Below are 13339 nucleotides of genomic sequence, written 5' to 3'. Positions count from 1 at the left end.
CTTCTTCATGCATGACAATGCACCATCTCATGCTGCAAAGAAAACCTCTGAGTCATTGGCTGCTATGGGCATAAAAGGAGATAAACTCATGGTGTGGCCACCATCTTCCCCTGACCTCAACCCTATAGAGAACCTTTGGAGTATCATCAAGCAAAAGATCTTTGAGGGTGGGAGGCAGTTCACATCAAAACAACAGCTCTGGGAGGCTATTCTGACTTCATGCAGAGAAATACAAGCAGAAATTCTCCAAAAACTCACAAGTTCAATGGATGCAAGAATTGTGAAGGTGATATCAAAGAAGGGTTTCTATGTTAACATGTAACTTGGCCTGTTAGGATGTTTTGGAGTTAATTAGCTTTTTTGTTCAGTGAATGTGACCTCCTAATGTTGCAAATTCCACAAATGAGCATTTTCAGTTCTTTAAAAATATCAAATGTTTAGAATTTCTACTGTGCCTAATAATTTGGAACAGTGCATTTTGAGTTTTTATTCATTTTGGAGATTATACTGTTATCATTGGGAGGTTTCTTCAATAAAATTCGATGTATACTCTAACAGGTGATGACTTTTATTAGACTGACTGTCATTTGCACCAACCATTTAGGAAAATCCGAGAAAAATGTCATTTGCATAATAATTTGGAACATGGTGTATATATACAGTGAACCTGTCACCAGGTTTGGCCGATAAGAGATGTGGCCATCACTTTTTCAGGGCTGATATACCGCATTTTATAATGCTGTATATAAGCCCCAACCCGACCTGTAAGAGAAGAAAAATAACTTTTATTATATTCACCTGTGGGGCGGTCCGGTCTGATGGCCTTTGCTGTTCTTGGTTCAGCACCTCCCATCTTCTTGCAATGCCGCCCTCCTGCTTGCTTCATGTGGATGACGCCCTTCGTCATCCACACAGTCTCCTCGGCACTGCGCTCCGGCGCAGGCGTACTTCTCTGCCCTGTGGAGGGCAGAGCAAAGTACTGCAGTGCGCATGCACCGGTGTTCTTTGACCTTTCCCGGCACCTGCACACTGCAGTACTTTGCTCTGCCCTCAACATGGCAGAGAAGTACGCCTGCGCTGGAGCGCGGTGCCAAGATGTGTCATCCACACGAAGCAAGCAGGAGGGCGGCATTGCAAGAAGATGAGAGGTGTCGGACCAAGACCAGCAACGCCCATCAGACCGGACCGCAATCCTCGCTTGTTTTGTGGCTGTCTAACATCCACGAAACATGCGGGGCAAGGACGCGAACATGTCACTCGAGCACCCGCGGTACATTCCAGAACACCTTTGGCAAACTCGAATAATGAGCACTTACACTCTTCACTAGATCTGAGTTATACGCCCAGTTGGATAAAAGGAAAATTTGCACTACTACTAGGGGTAACTTTGGAACGGAAGGGAACATTGAAAAAAAAAAACAACGGTCCCAGTATCAATGGAATAGCAGCAACTGCAGGGGATACTTAGTTTAAGTTTGAAAAATGCAGTGATAGGTCCTTTTCTGTGTAGTAGAAGCATATATACACACTAGTACCGCTCTATCAGGACATCACGCACTATAATTTAGAGACATCAGCCATAGTGACCCGTTCTCTTTATGCACTGCTCAAAAAAATAAAAGGAACACTGAAACAACGGAATATAACTCCAAGTAAATCAAACTGCTGTGAAATCAAACTGTCCACTTAGGAAACAACACTGTTTGACAATCAATTTCACAAGCTGTTGTGCAAATGGAATAGAGAACAGATGGAAATTATTGGCAATTATCAAGACACACACAATAAAGGAGTGGTTCTGCAGTTGGGGACCACAGACCACATCTCAGTACCAATGCTTCCTGGCTGATGTTTTGGTCACTTTAGAATGTTGTTGTGCTTTCACACTCGTGGTAGCTTGAGATGAACTCTACAACCCACACAAGTGGCTCAGGTAGTGCAGCTCATCCAGGATGGCTCATCAATGCGAGCTGTGGCAAGAAGGTTTGCTGTGTCTGTCAGCGTAGTGTCCAGAGGCTGGAGGCACTACCAGGAGACAGGCCAGTACACCAGTAGATGTGAATGGGGCCGTAGGAGGGCAACAACCCAGCAGCAGGACCGCTATCTCAGGCTTTGTGCAACAACAGTGAACAGGAGGAGCACTTCCAGAACCCTGCAAAATGACCTCCAGCAGGCCACAAATGTGCATGTGTCTGCACAAACGGTTAGAAACCGACTCCGTGAGGATGGTCTGAGTGCGCGACGTCCACAGATGGGGATTGTGCTCACAGCCCAACACCATGCAGGACGATTGGCATTTGCCACAGAACAGCAGGATTGGCAAATTCGCCACTGGCGCCCTGTGCTCTTCACAAATGGAAGCACCAGGATTGGCAATTTCGCCACTGGCGCCCTGTGCTCTTCACAGATGGAAGCAGGTTCACACTGAGCACATGTGACAGACGTGACAGAGTCTGGAGACATCATGGAGAGCGATCTGCTGCCTGTAACATCCTTCAGCATGACCGGTTTGGCAGTGGGTCAGTATTGGTGTGGGGTGGCATTTCTTTGGAGGGCCACACAGCCCTCCATGTGCTCTGTTGTGAACTCCGTTTTCAGGCTCCCTCTTGTGGTCACAGATGGTATTGTGTGACTTTGGTTTTTTGGCTCCCCCTGGTGGTTTGGTTTATTATCCTGCGGGTCTGGCTGGATCAGGTGCCTCGTTATTCACCAGGGAGGCTCCTATTTAGCTCTGCTTCACTTCCACTTGTTGCCGGCTGTCAATGTATTCAGTGCTATTCTGATTACTTCTGATTATCTCGTTTTCTGCCTCTTCAGGATAAGCTAAGTTCTGTTTGAATATTTTTTGCTCATCTGCCTGCAATATGATTTCTGTGTATGATGAGTCTAGTCCAGCTTGCTAATATGTGATTTCGTTTTGCTGGTAAGCTCTGGGGTACGGAGTTGCTTCCCCCGCACCGTTAGTTGGTGCGGGGGCTCGAGCAATCTCTGCGTGGATATTTTGAATAGGGTTTTTTATTGACCGCACAGATCCCTTCCTATTTTCTGCTATCTAGTATTAGCGGGCCTCATTTGCTAAATCTGATTTCATCTCTGCGTTTGTGCTTTCCCCTTAACTCACCGTTAATATTTGTGGGGGGCTATTCTATATCTTTGGGGTGATTCCACTGAGGCAAGAGAGGACTTTCTTTCCCTCCAGGAATAGTCAGTTTCTCAGGCCGTGAAGAGACGTCTAGGAATTTTAGGCAACGTTCCACGGCTGCCTATAGTTGTTTGCGGATAGGATCAGGTTGCGGTCAATCTAGTTACCACTTCCCCAGAGCTAGTAGTCTTTTCAGTTACTTAGCTAGTCCGACCTGCGATCCTTGCCACTAGGATCATAACAGTGCTCTCCAGAGGTAGCCTGACTGCCATTAGGTACCAAGATGAGATCCTCAGACCCCTTGTGAGACCATATGCTGGTGCGGTTGGCCCTGGGTTCCTCCTAATGCAGGACAATGCCAGACCTCATGTGGCTGGAGTGTGTCAGCAGTTCCTGCAAGATGAAGGCATTGCAGCTATGGACTGGCCCGCCCGTTCTCCAGACCTGAATCCGACTGAACACATCTGGGACATCATGTCTCGCACCATCCACCAACGTCACGTTGCTCCACAGACTGTCCAGGATTGGAGGATGCTTTAGTCCAGGTCTGGGAAGAGATCCCTCAGGAGACCATCCGCTGCCTCATCAGGAGCATGCCCAGGTGCTGTAGGGAGATCATACAGACACGTGGAGGCCACACACACTACTGAGCACCATTTCCTTGTCTAGAGGCATTTCCACTGAAGTTGGATCAGCCTGTAACTTCATTTTCCACTTTGATTTTGAGCATCATTCAAACTCCAGACCTCCGTGGGATATTATTTGTGATTTACGCTGATAATTTTTAGGTTTTATTGTTCTCGACACATTCCACTATGTAATGAATAAAGATTTACAACTGGAATATTTCATTCAATGATATCTAGGATGTGGGATTTTAGTGTTCCATTTATTTTTTTGAGCAGTGTATATTACTGACCCATTGTCCATGAGATAAGACACTATTATGCACTCAGTATGCAGTAGTAATTCACTGAATTATAACGGAGCTATAAATTACCTCGAAATCTCTCCGCTTTTCATAAATGGGAATAATGAGTTTGTAAATATCTGCAATCAGCTCATAACGCTCTGCTTTCCACAGGCCATCAGCACATTGCTCAAGAAGCTCCATTAAAACATCCTACAAGAAAAGTAGACATATTACTCATTGACATATGATTTTAACCTCTTAATGACCATCAATATGTCTTGTTACTGACCTGCAATATACAACACTAGCATTTCCCGAAGAGTGACAATCCAGCAGCTGTCAGCTGTACACTATAGCTGAAATCTTGCAGAATCAGCCAGTGTTGGTACCAACCATGGGCATTTAACCCTTTAGATACTGCTATCAATAGTGACTACAGCATGTAAATGGTTAACAGAATGCGGAAGCTCCTTCTTTAACTCCATTTGCACCCTGAGATATTGATCGTATGGTCCTGATGTTTGCAATGCCAGTTCATGCTCAAATAACAGCCTTAGAGTCTGCTGCCTATAGTGATATGTTCAGAAGTTATCAAAATTTTGGTGGTAAAAATAAAGTTTTTCATTCTTGTCATGTCACTTTGTATTAATTCCTGAAAAGCACCTCAAGTGTTAATAAACTACCGTATCACTTTTGGGGATTTCCAATATATAGGACCCCCAAAGTCACTTCAGAACTGAACAGGTCCCTATAACAATAAGTTTTGTAAATTTCCTTAAAAAAACGAAAAATGACTGCTACATTTTTAAAGGGTATGGCTACGTGCACACGATGCGGATTTGCTGCGGATCCGCAGTGGATTTTTCCACGCAGAAACGCTGCAGATCCGCACTGTGATGTACAGTATAATGTTATTCAATGGCAGAAAAAAAAAAAAAAAGCTGTGCAGATGGTGCGGAAAAATCAGTGCGGAATTGCTGCGGATTTCAAAGAAGTGCATGTCACTTCTTTTGTGCGGATCTGCAGCGTTTCTGCACCCCTCCATGTTAAAATTCCGCAGAGGCAAAAACCGCTGAAAATCCGCAACAATTCCGCACAAAGTCAGCATAAAAACCACGGTAAATCCGCAGCTGCGGATTCTGCCAGGAGATGCGGATTTTGTGCAGAACATTCTGCACCTCTTTTCCTACGTGTGCACATAGCCTAACTATCACCTAATTTTTCGCATATAAACTGCGGTCACCGCCATTAGGGGCTTATCTACAACATTCTGAAATGCTGTAGATAAGCCCCGATGTAACCTGAAAGAAAAGAAAAACAAGATAGATTATACTCACCCAGGGGCGGTCTGGTGTGGTCGGGGTCCGATGGGCATCTTCATGCGATGACGTCCTCTTCCTTGCTTCTCTCGCGGCTCCTGCGCAGGCGTACTGATTTACTCTGTTGAGGGCAGAGCAAAGTACTGCAGTGCGCAGGTGCCGAGAAAGGTCAGGGAGGCCCGGCGCCTGCAGTACTTTGCGCTGTCCTCAACAGGGCAAATCAGTACGCCTGCGCAGGAGCCGCAACAGAAGCAAGGAAGAGGACGTCATCACATGAAGATGGGAGGCACCGGATCTGGACCTGCGGCGCCCATCGGACCCAAACTGAACCGGGACCGCCCCTAGGTGAGTATAATCTAACTTTTTTTCTTATCTTTCAGGTTACATCGGGGGCTTATCTACAGCATTACAGAATGCTGTAGATAAGCCCCTGATGGCGGTGGCCGCAGCTTATAGCGGCAAAATGAGTTGACAGATTCCCTTTAAACCTTGTAAAATACTAACTAAATAAAACATAATTTTGCAAATGGTGCTGATGTAAAACAGGCATGAGGGAAAGAAATGTTATAAATTAGTGTTTTTGTGTGGTATGACTATCCAGATTAAAGGGATAATCATTTGAAATTTGCTAACTTTTTAAAATTTTTGTCAAATTTCTGATATTTATATAGAAAAACACAAAATATATCAACCTAAATTTACCATTATCATACAGTATATAAAAACATTCTCAAAATCAATGTGATATGTTGAAGCATTCCAGAGTTATTACTACAAAAAGTGACACGTCAGCTGTTTCTTAAAAAAGGCCTGTCACTAAGGGGCTAAAAGACGTTGTGCAGGATAGTGTTGTGAGTTCTGCTCTTGGGCTCCCTCCGGTGGTTATAAGTGGTAGCGCTGCTGTCTTTGGATCGCTGCATTCATCAGGTGTGTCCACTTATTGCAAGTCTGACTGGGCTATTTAGTCTTGCTTGACCCTTTAGTCAGTGCCAGTTGTCCATTGTTCCTGGAGGATGCACATCCCTGCCTGGTCTCTCTTGCTTTGCTGTTCATTTCAACAAAGATAAGTTCTTGCTTGGTTTTTTGCAGTCCACATGCTGTGGGCTTTATTGTTCAGTTCTTTTCCATGTTTTGTCTTGTCCAGCTAGGTCTGCATAAGGATTTGTTCAGCCAAGCTGGTATCTCTGGAGATGCAGATATACCCTCCATGTCTTTAGTTAGATGTGGAGATTTTGTATTTTCTGTGGTGGATATTTTTTAGTGTTTTAATACTGACCGCATAGTACTCTGTCCTATCCTTTCTATTTAGCTAGAGTGGCCTCCTTTGCTAAATCCTGATTTCAGTCTGCGTATGTTATTTCCCTCTCCTCTCACAGTCAATATTTGTGGGGGGCTGTCTATCCTTTGGGGATTTTCTCTGAGGCAAGATAGTTTTCCCTTTTCTATCTCTAGGGGTATTTAGTCCTCCGGCTGTGTCGAGATGTCTAGGGAGTGTTAGGTACATTCCACGGCTACTTCTAGTTGCGGTGTTAAGTTCAGGGTCTGCGGTCAGTACAGGTACCACCTTCTCCAGAGTACGTCTCATGCTGCTCCTAGGCCACCAGATCATAACAGATAGTTTGTGGATTAAGTCCGCGCTGCCACAATAATACAGATTCAAATGTAATGTCTTTGTGGTATTTTCCTGATGAAGAGGTCAGATAGACCTTGAAACGCGTCAAATAAACCACCAGAGCTTTTCATTACATTTGAATCTGTATTATTGTGGCAGCGCGGACTTAATCCACAAACTATCCTGCACAACGTCTCTGAGAAGGTCGCATGGGCGGCCCGTGGATCTGCAGCAGCCGATACGCACATGCTTTTGCCTTACACCATAAGGTGAGCAGCTCCCTGTTAAAAAACTGCACTTAATCTGAGGACAAGACCCTATATGCGCTTTTTGTCTCCCTAATCTACTACTAAGGGGCTAAAGTAATAATACCTGTCAACTATGTCATGAAGGAATAATTGCCTCCAGGAAGAACTAAATAAAGGGCACTAGGTCATGTCAGGATGCAACACTGCATTTGGAATAGTAATGTAAGGAACAAGGCGCTCACTAATCGCTGAGGGCTTTGTGGGTTGGACCACACCTATCACTCGATGGTGGACTATGGCATTGATAAAAAAGGAAAGATCAAACTGGACTAGCTTAAATGGAACATGTGTCATGAAAATGCAGTCCAATCTGCAGACACAATGTTATACTGCAGGGGGCATTGATTAGATTGATATATAGTTTTGTTGGTAAATATTCATTATAACCTGTGTTTTAACCATTTTAGCCTCTGCTCTTTCTGGTATTTCGGTCCATGGATGGTTCTATCAGTGACTGACAGCTTTCTCTGTATACAGGTGCTTCTCACAAAATTAGAATATCAAAAAGTTAATTTATTTCAGTTCTTCGATACAAAAAGTGAAACTCATAATTATATACAGTCATTACAAATAGAGTTATCTATTTCAAGTGTTTATTTCTGTTAATGTTGATGATTATGGCTTGCAGCCAACGAAAACCCAAAAGTCACTATCTCAGTAAATTAGAATAATTACCGTATTTTTCGGCATATAAGACGCACTGTCCTATAAGACGCACCCCAAATTTGGGGTGAAAAATGCAGAAAAAAAGATTTTTTTATAAGATGGGGTCCGTCTTATTGTCCGAATTTAAGATCTCTTACCTGAGGGCAGGCAGTGGCAGAGCAGGGTCACAGGAGGCATGGTGGTGGCAGAGGTGAGGTGATGCTGAGGTGCGGTGGGATGATCACACATAATGCCCCTATGGATCACACATAACGCCACTATCCATCACACATAACGCCCCTATGGATCACACATAATGCCACTATGGATCAAACATAATGCCACTATTGATCACACATAACACCAATATCCATCACACATAATGTCACTATCGATCACACATATTGCCACTATGGATCACACATAACACCACTTGAGTGCAGCCAACGTCTTGATTTTATAGAGATGAACTGATCAGAAATTAAAGTTTAAAAAGCATTTAAAAAAATCAGAAAACATTCTCCAGCTTTCCACGGCTCCAGAATGCAACGTCCAGTTCTGCAGTGATATGCCAATGTTGGGTACTCCACCGCTGACAACCCTTGTGCCTGGCTGGCGCGGTTGTCAGCCTGCTCCTTACTGTTGATGGTGGGGATGGTGTGGAGACAGCACATTCTCCCGCACCCACCAGGGGGGAGATGAAGCCCCCTCAGCACACAGACTGCAGATGGGCAATGACAGGGAATGAGCCCAAACAACACATCCTTGTGTCATTCCCACCGGGCATGGGTGGCTCTCATGAAAGAGGGTTTTGTCTGCCACCCAGCTGTAACTGGCAGCTATGCCCCCTAGTCCTGCATGGACCCTCGCCCTGTGCCCTATGGCAGTGCCACCATGTCACGCAGATGCCTCCGCATGCCGTACAATGCTGCAGCGTGGGTGCTGGCCCGAGAATGCCACCTGCTCGGGGGCAGCCATGTACAGCACACAGTGTACACAGGCCACGGAGGAGCAGAGCCGGCCTCAGCAATGCACATGCCTCCATTCTCAGGCACACCGTGCTGTGCCAGCTGCTGGGGCCCGGCGTCCTGCCACCTCCCCGGTCCCGGCCATGTCTGTGCGCCCTCCTACCCTACACAAAGGAGCCACGGGGGAACAATGGGACAATAACGGGCCACCTTCCCCCCGCCCGGCGTTCTGTACCTGCACCGGCCAGCAGCGCTGGTGAGTTACGGTATTTTCTGGTGGCCATCTTGCTGAGGCCGCGCGTGTGCAGATTCACTACTCTGCGTCCCAGGGCTTCAGGAAAATGGCCGCCGCGATCTCCATCTGCGCACGCGCGGCCTCCCGCGGCCATTTTCCTGAAGCCCTGGGACGCAGAGTAGTGAATCTGCGCACGCGCGGCCTCAGCAAGATGGCCGCCGCCACCGGAAAATACCGTAACTCACCAGCGCTGCTGCTCTCCATCAATACCGGGCCGCGGATTCACCTCAAATATGGATGGGACCTGCTCACGCCATACAGCTCACCGTGCCACATCATGCCCGCACCTCTGTCGCCGCCACAATGCCGGTAAGCCTGCGTTCCGCATATAAGACGCACCCCCCATTTTCCTCACAATTTTTTTGGGGAAAAAGTGCGTCTAATATGCCGAAAAATAGTTGCAAAGGTTTTCTACGCATTTAAACAGGTCCCTTAGTCTGTTTTAGTAGGCTCCACAATCATGGGGAAGACTGCTGACTTGACAGATGTCCAGAAGGCAGTCATTGATACACGCCACAAGGAGGGTAAGCCACAAAGTTCATGGCTAAAGAAGCTGGCTGTTCTCAGAGTTCTGTATCCAAGCATATTAATGGAAAGGTTAATGGAAGGAAAAAGTGTGGTAGAAAAAGGGGCACAAGCAACCGAGATAACCACAGCTTTGAAAGGATTGTTAAGAAAAGGCCATTAAAAAATTTGGGGGGAGATTCATAAGAAGTGGACTACTTCATTGAGTCATTGCTTCAAGTGTCACATTTCTTGTGTCAAGCCACTCATGACCAATAGACAACGTCAGAGGAGTCTTACCTGGATCAAAGAGAAAAAGAACTGGACTGTTGCTAAGTGGTCCAAGGTGTTATCAGATGAAAGTAAATTTTGCATTTAATTTGGAAATCAAGGTCGCAGAGTCTGGTGGAAGACTGGAGAGGCACACAATCCAATCTGCTTGAGGTCTACTGTGAAGGTTCCACAATCAATGATGGTTTGGAGAGACATGTCATCTGCTGGTGTAGGTCTCATGGGTTTTATCAAGACCAAAGTCAGCTCAGCCATCTACCAGGAAATTTTAGAGCACTTCATGCTTCCCTCTGCCCACAAGGTTTGTGGAGATGGAAATTTCATTCTCCATCAGGACTTGACACCTGTCCACACTGCCAAGAGTACTAATACCTGGTTTAAAAGCAACAGTATCACTGTGCTTTATTGGCCAGCAAACTCGCCTTACCTTAACTCCACAGAGAATCTATGGGGTATGGTCAAGAGGAAGATGAGAGACACCAGACCCAATAATGCAGACGAACTGAAGGCTGCTATCAAAGCAACCTGGGCTTCCATAGCACCTCAGCAGTGCCATAGGCTGATCACCTCTGCAACGCTGCATTGATGCAATAACTGATGCAAATGGAGCCCAGACCAAGTATTGAGTGCATTTACTGAACATACATTTCAGTAGGCCAACATTTCAGATTTTAAAATCATTTTTTAAGCTGGTGATCTAAAGTATTCTAATATACTGGGATAATGACTTTTGGGTTTTCATTAGCTGTAAGCCATAGCATTAGCAGAAATAAACACTTGAAATAGATCACTCTGTTTGTACTGAAAAACTGAAATAAATGATCTTTTTGATGATATTCTAATTTTATGAAAAGTACCTGTAAGTGTGCACAGGTGATGGGACCGCCCACTGGACTGAAAATCCCCGAAAGAGCAGGGGTTTCCTGTAAAACAAAATACTTAAGGCACAGACCCTCAAAAAACATAAGCCACCAATGAAACTATGACATTTTTACATAGTACGGTTCCTGCTAAACTAAAAACAATTTCATATATTGTATTTGCTCAGGACTGACAATTACTACAGGAAATGCCAAGGGGTAAGTGTTGAAAATGTTGAAATTGTTCACTAAATTAGTCATTTTCTTTATTATCCTACTATATTTTTAATCAAACACTTAATATCTGGATGACCTATGATATGTGTTAAACATTTACTAAATTATGTCCTTGTGATTAAAGGTTATGTGCAAAACCTGCAAAAATGAGTCTCTACTGCACCATGTGCTGATAAAAATATCCATACAAAGCAGAAATAATTATCCTGAAAATGATTATAGGAAACACTGCGTTCCAGGAGAAAATAAAAGTGTGAATTTCCATCCAAATCACGCCTCCATAACATCAAAGCTTCCAGAGCAATGACAAGATTACAGTAGGGGAATTCTCAGATGTTATGAAACAATGTTAGCAAGTAGAGAAGGTTATTGTAGGTGCCCATATGTATGGTTTATGTGTTTGCTGTACGAGCCATCATTGTCCAGTTTGGTGTATCGCACTGGTTTCTCTTGAGTTTGCATTACCAAAGCTTCTAATTTGATCCTGCCACTTCTGGTTTGTCAGTTTTCTTGTATACTATATGTGTATTTTTTTGCTTACTCAAATACCAAATGTAATGCAAGACTTTATATTTCTTTGAATAACCCTAATTTTCTCTGTGTTAATTGCAAAAAGCTCTGAATAGATTGGAATATCAATGCATCTATGATGATATATCTTTAGGGAAATGAAATACATGAGCAGAAATGATATGTAACATCCAATTCACATATATAAGCATACCTCATTAAAATGGACATCCTGCATCCCCACATCTTCCATCATAGAAGCTTCCTCATCAATATTTGGAGTGATCACTCTAAACGTTGAGCAGCCCTGTCTGAACATTCCTGGGAAAACCAAAGATTAGCACGATATGTTGGATCAATTGATTCATATAAAATATAACAAGTTGGTCAAGGTCCTAGCCGAATACAGTATTTCAAAACAGTTCTTCTAAATTGGACAACTCTTTTAAAAGGGATTTTCAAGTTTTTAAAGCCCATTTTCATACACCTGATTAGGTAATCCTTAGACAATATATTGGGAGCTGCCTGTTCCAGATCCTCAACTCCTGGCCAAAGTTGGGGATGACCTGTCACCAGTTCAGAAGTGGACAGCTTTTTGCTTTTCTTTTATTCCCGCTACTTCCTCGAGTATACCGGTCTTTGTTTTTTTTTAAATCTGCAAAACGGTTCTCGAAATGTGGAGATTTTGATGGTTTTTATGGTCTTTACCAAGAGGGTTATGCAAAGTAGTCTAAAGATGCCCCCAGAGAATCTAGTGAGCCACACTTCCATGGTGAAGGCCATAAAAATCAGCACAAAATAAACAGTCACATGTCTATCCAATACCAAGACAAGTAAAGAAAACAAAACCATAAAATGGCCTACGGGAGCAGCGGAAGTACAAGAAAAGCAACACACAACACTTGAATGGTGATGGGTTATCTTTAACATTACACTCTCAACATCAGTTAGGTATGTTCTGTGTGCGTAGTAAAATACTTACCAGTCGCTGTCTCCAGGGCCCCTTGGCTTCTCTCCTGGACCACATGGCAGCAGCTGTGACTCGCATCACTACAGTGTTTGCCATGTGGACTGGAAGTCACTTCTCAGTGTAAGTCTATGAGACTCAGGGCAACGCTCTCATAGACTTACATTAAGAGAAAAAAAATTGGTAGGCAGCGATTTCCAGCCAGTGAGAGCAGCCATCACAAGATGGCAGAGAGGGAGCAAAGCAGCACAGGAAACCACAGATGACAGCAATTGTTAAGTATTTTACTACATAGAAGGAACATACATTACTTGGCCTAACAGGTGGTGAAATAAAAAAAACACCAGAATGTGACTATATAGTGGTTACAATGATCATCTCAAGCAGTCTGGAGGACTTGATCTCTAGAGTCACTATGTGGTGCTTTATTTCTCACGTGGTGGCACTGCAGGGGAGCTGAACACTTACTGCCTGACTCTCCATATGTAACAGCTAATTCTTGGATTGTCCAAGCTGATATCCCCTTGAAGTACAGTGAGATTTTTTCACCGCAGCATTTAGAACGAACTTTGGTATTCTAACTTTCTTTTATAGTACTGTAACTACATGAGATATTTACAATGACGCACGTGTTGCAACTTCCATCCACCTAATAGAATTTATCATTAGGCACATAGCTTATGCAATGTGCAGACACCAGGCGTGTAAAGTAAAAATATCCCATAGCTTGTCAATGGGAGAAGAATACTTCTTTGGGTTGTCAAAGGG

At 44.1% G+C, this 13339-nt stretch overlaps 1 protein-coding gene across 21 annotated transcripts in view; it reads right to left on the bottom strand.

Annotated features, from left to right (window-relative positions):
- Positions 1-13339, bottom strand: part of DOCK9 (dedicator of cytokinesis 9) — a 310144-nt gene that overhangs the window by 23214 nt on the left and 273591 nt on the right. For all 21 annotated transcript variants that reach the window (XM_077297092.1, XM_077297094.1, XM_077297097.1 and 18 more), the window contains 2 exons: positions 11819-11925; positions 4143-4265 (listed from right to left, as the gene is read on the bottom strand). In XM_077297092.1, coding sequence (XP_077153207.1) covers positions 4143-4265; positions 11819-11925 — 230 coding nt within the window. The remainder of the gene's footprint in view (positions 1-4142; positions 4266-11818; positions 11926-13339) is intronic.

This window comes from Ranitomeya variabilis, chromosome 3, assembly GCF_051348905.1.
Source record: "Ranitomeya variabilis isolate aRanVar5 chromosome 3, aRanVar5.hap1, whole genome shotgun sequence".
Classification (NCBI taxonomy): domain Eukaryota; kingdom Metazoa; phylum Chordata; class Amphibia; order Anura; family Dendrobatidae; genus Ranitomeya; species Ranitomeya variabilis.
This window is presented reverse-complemented; position numbering and strand designations above follow the sequence as displayed.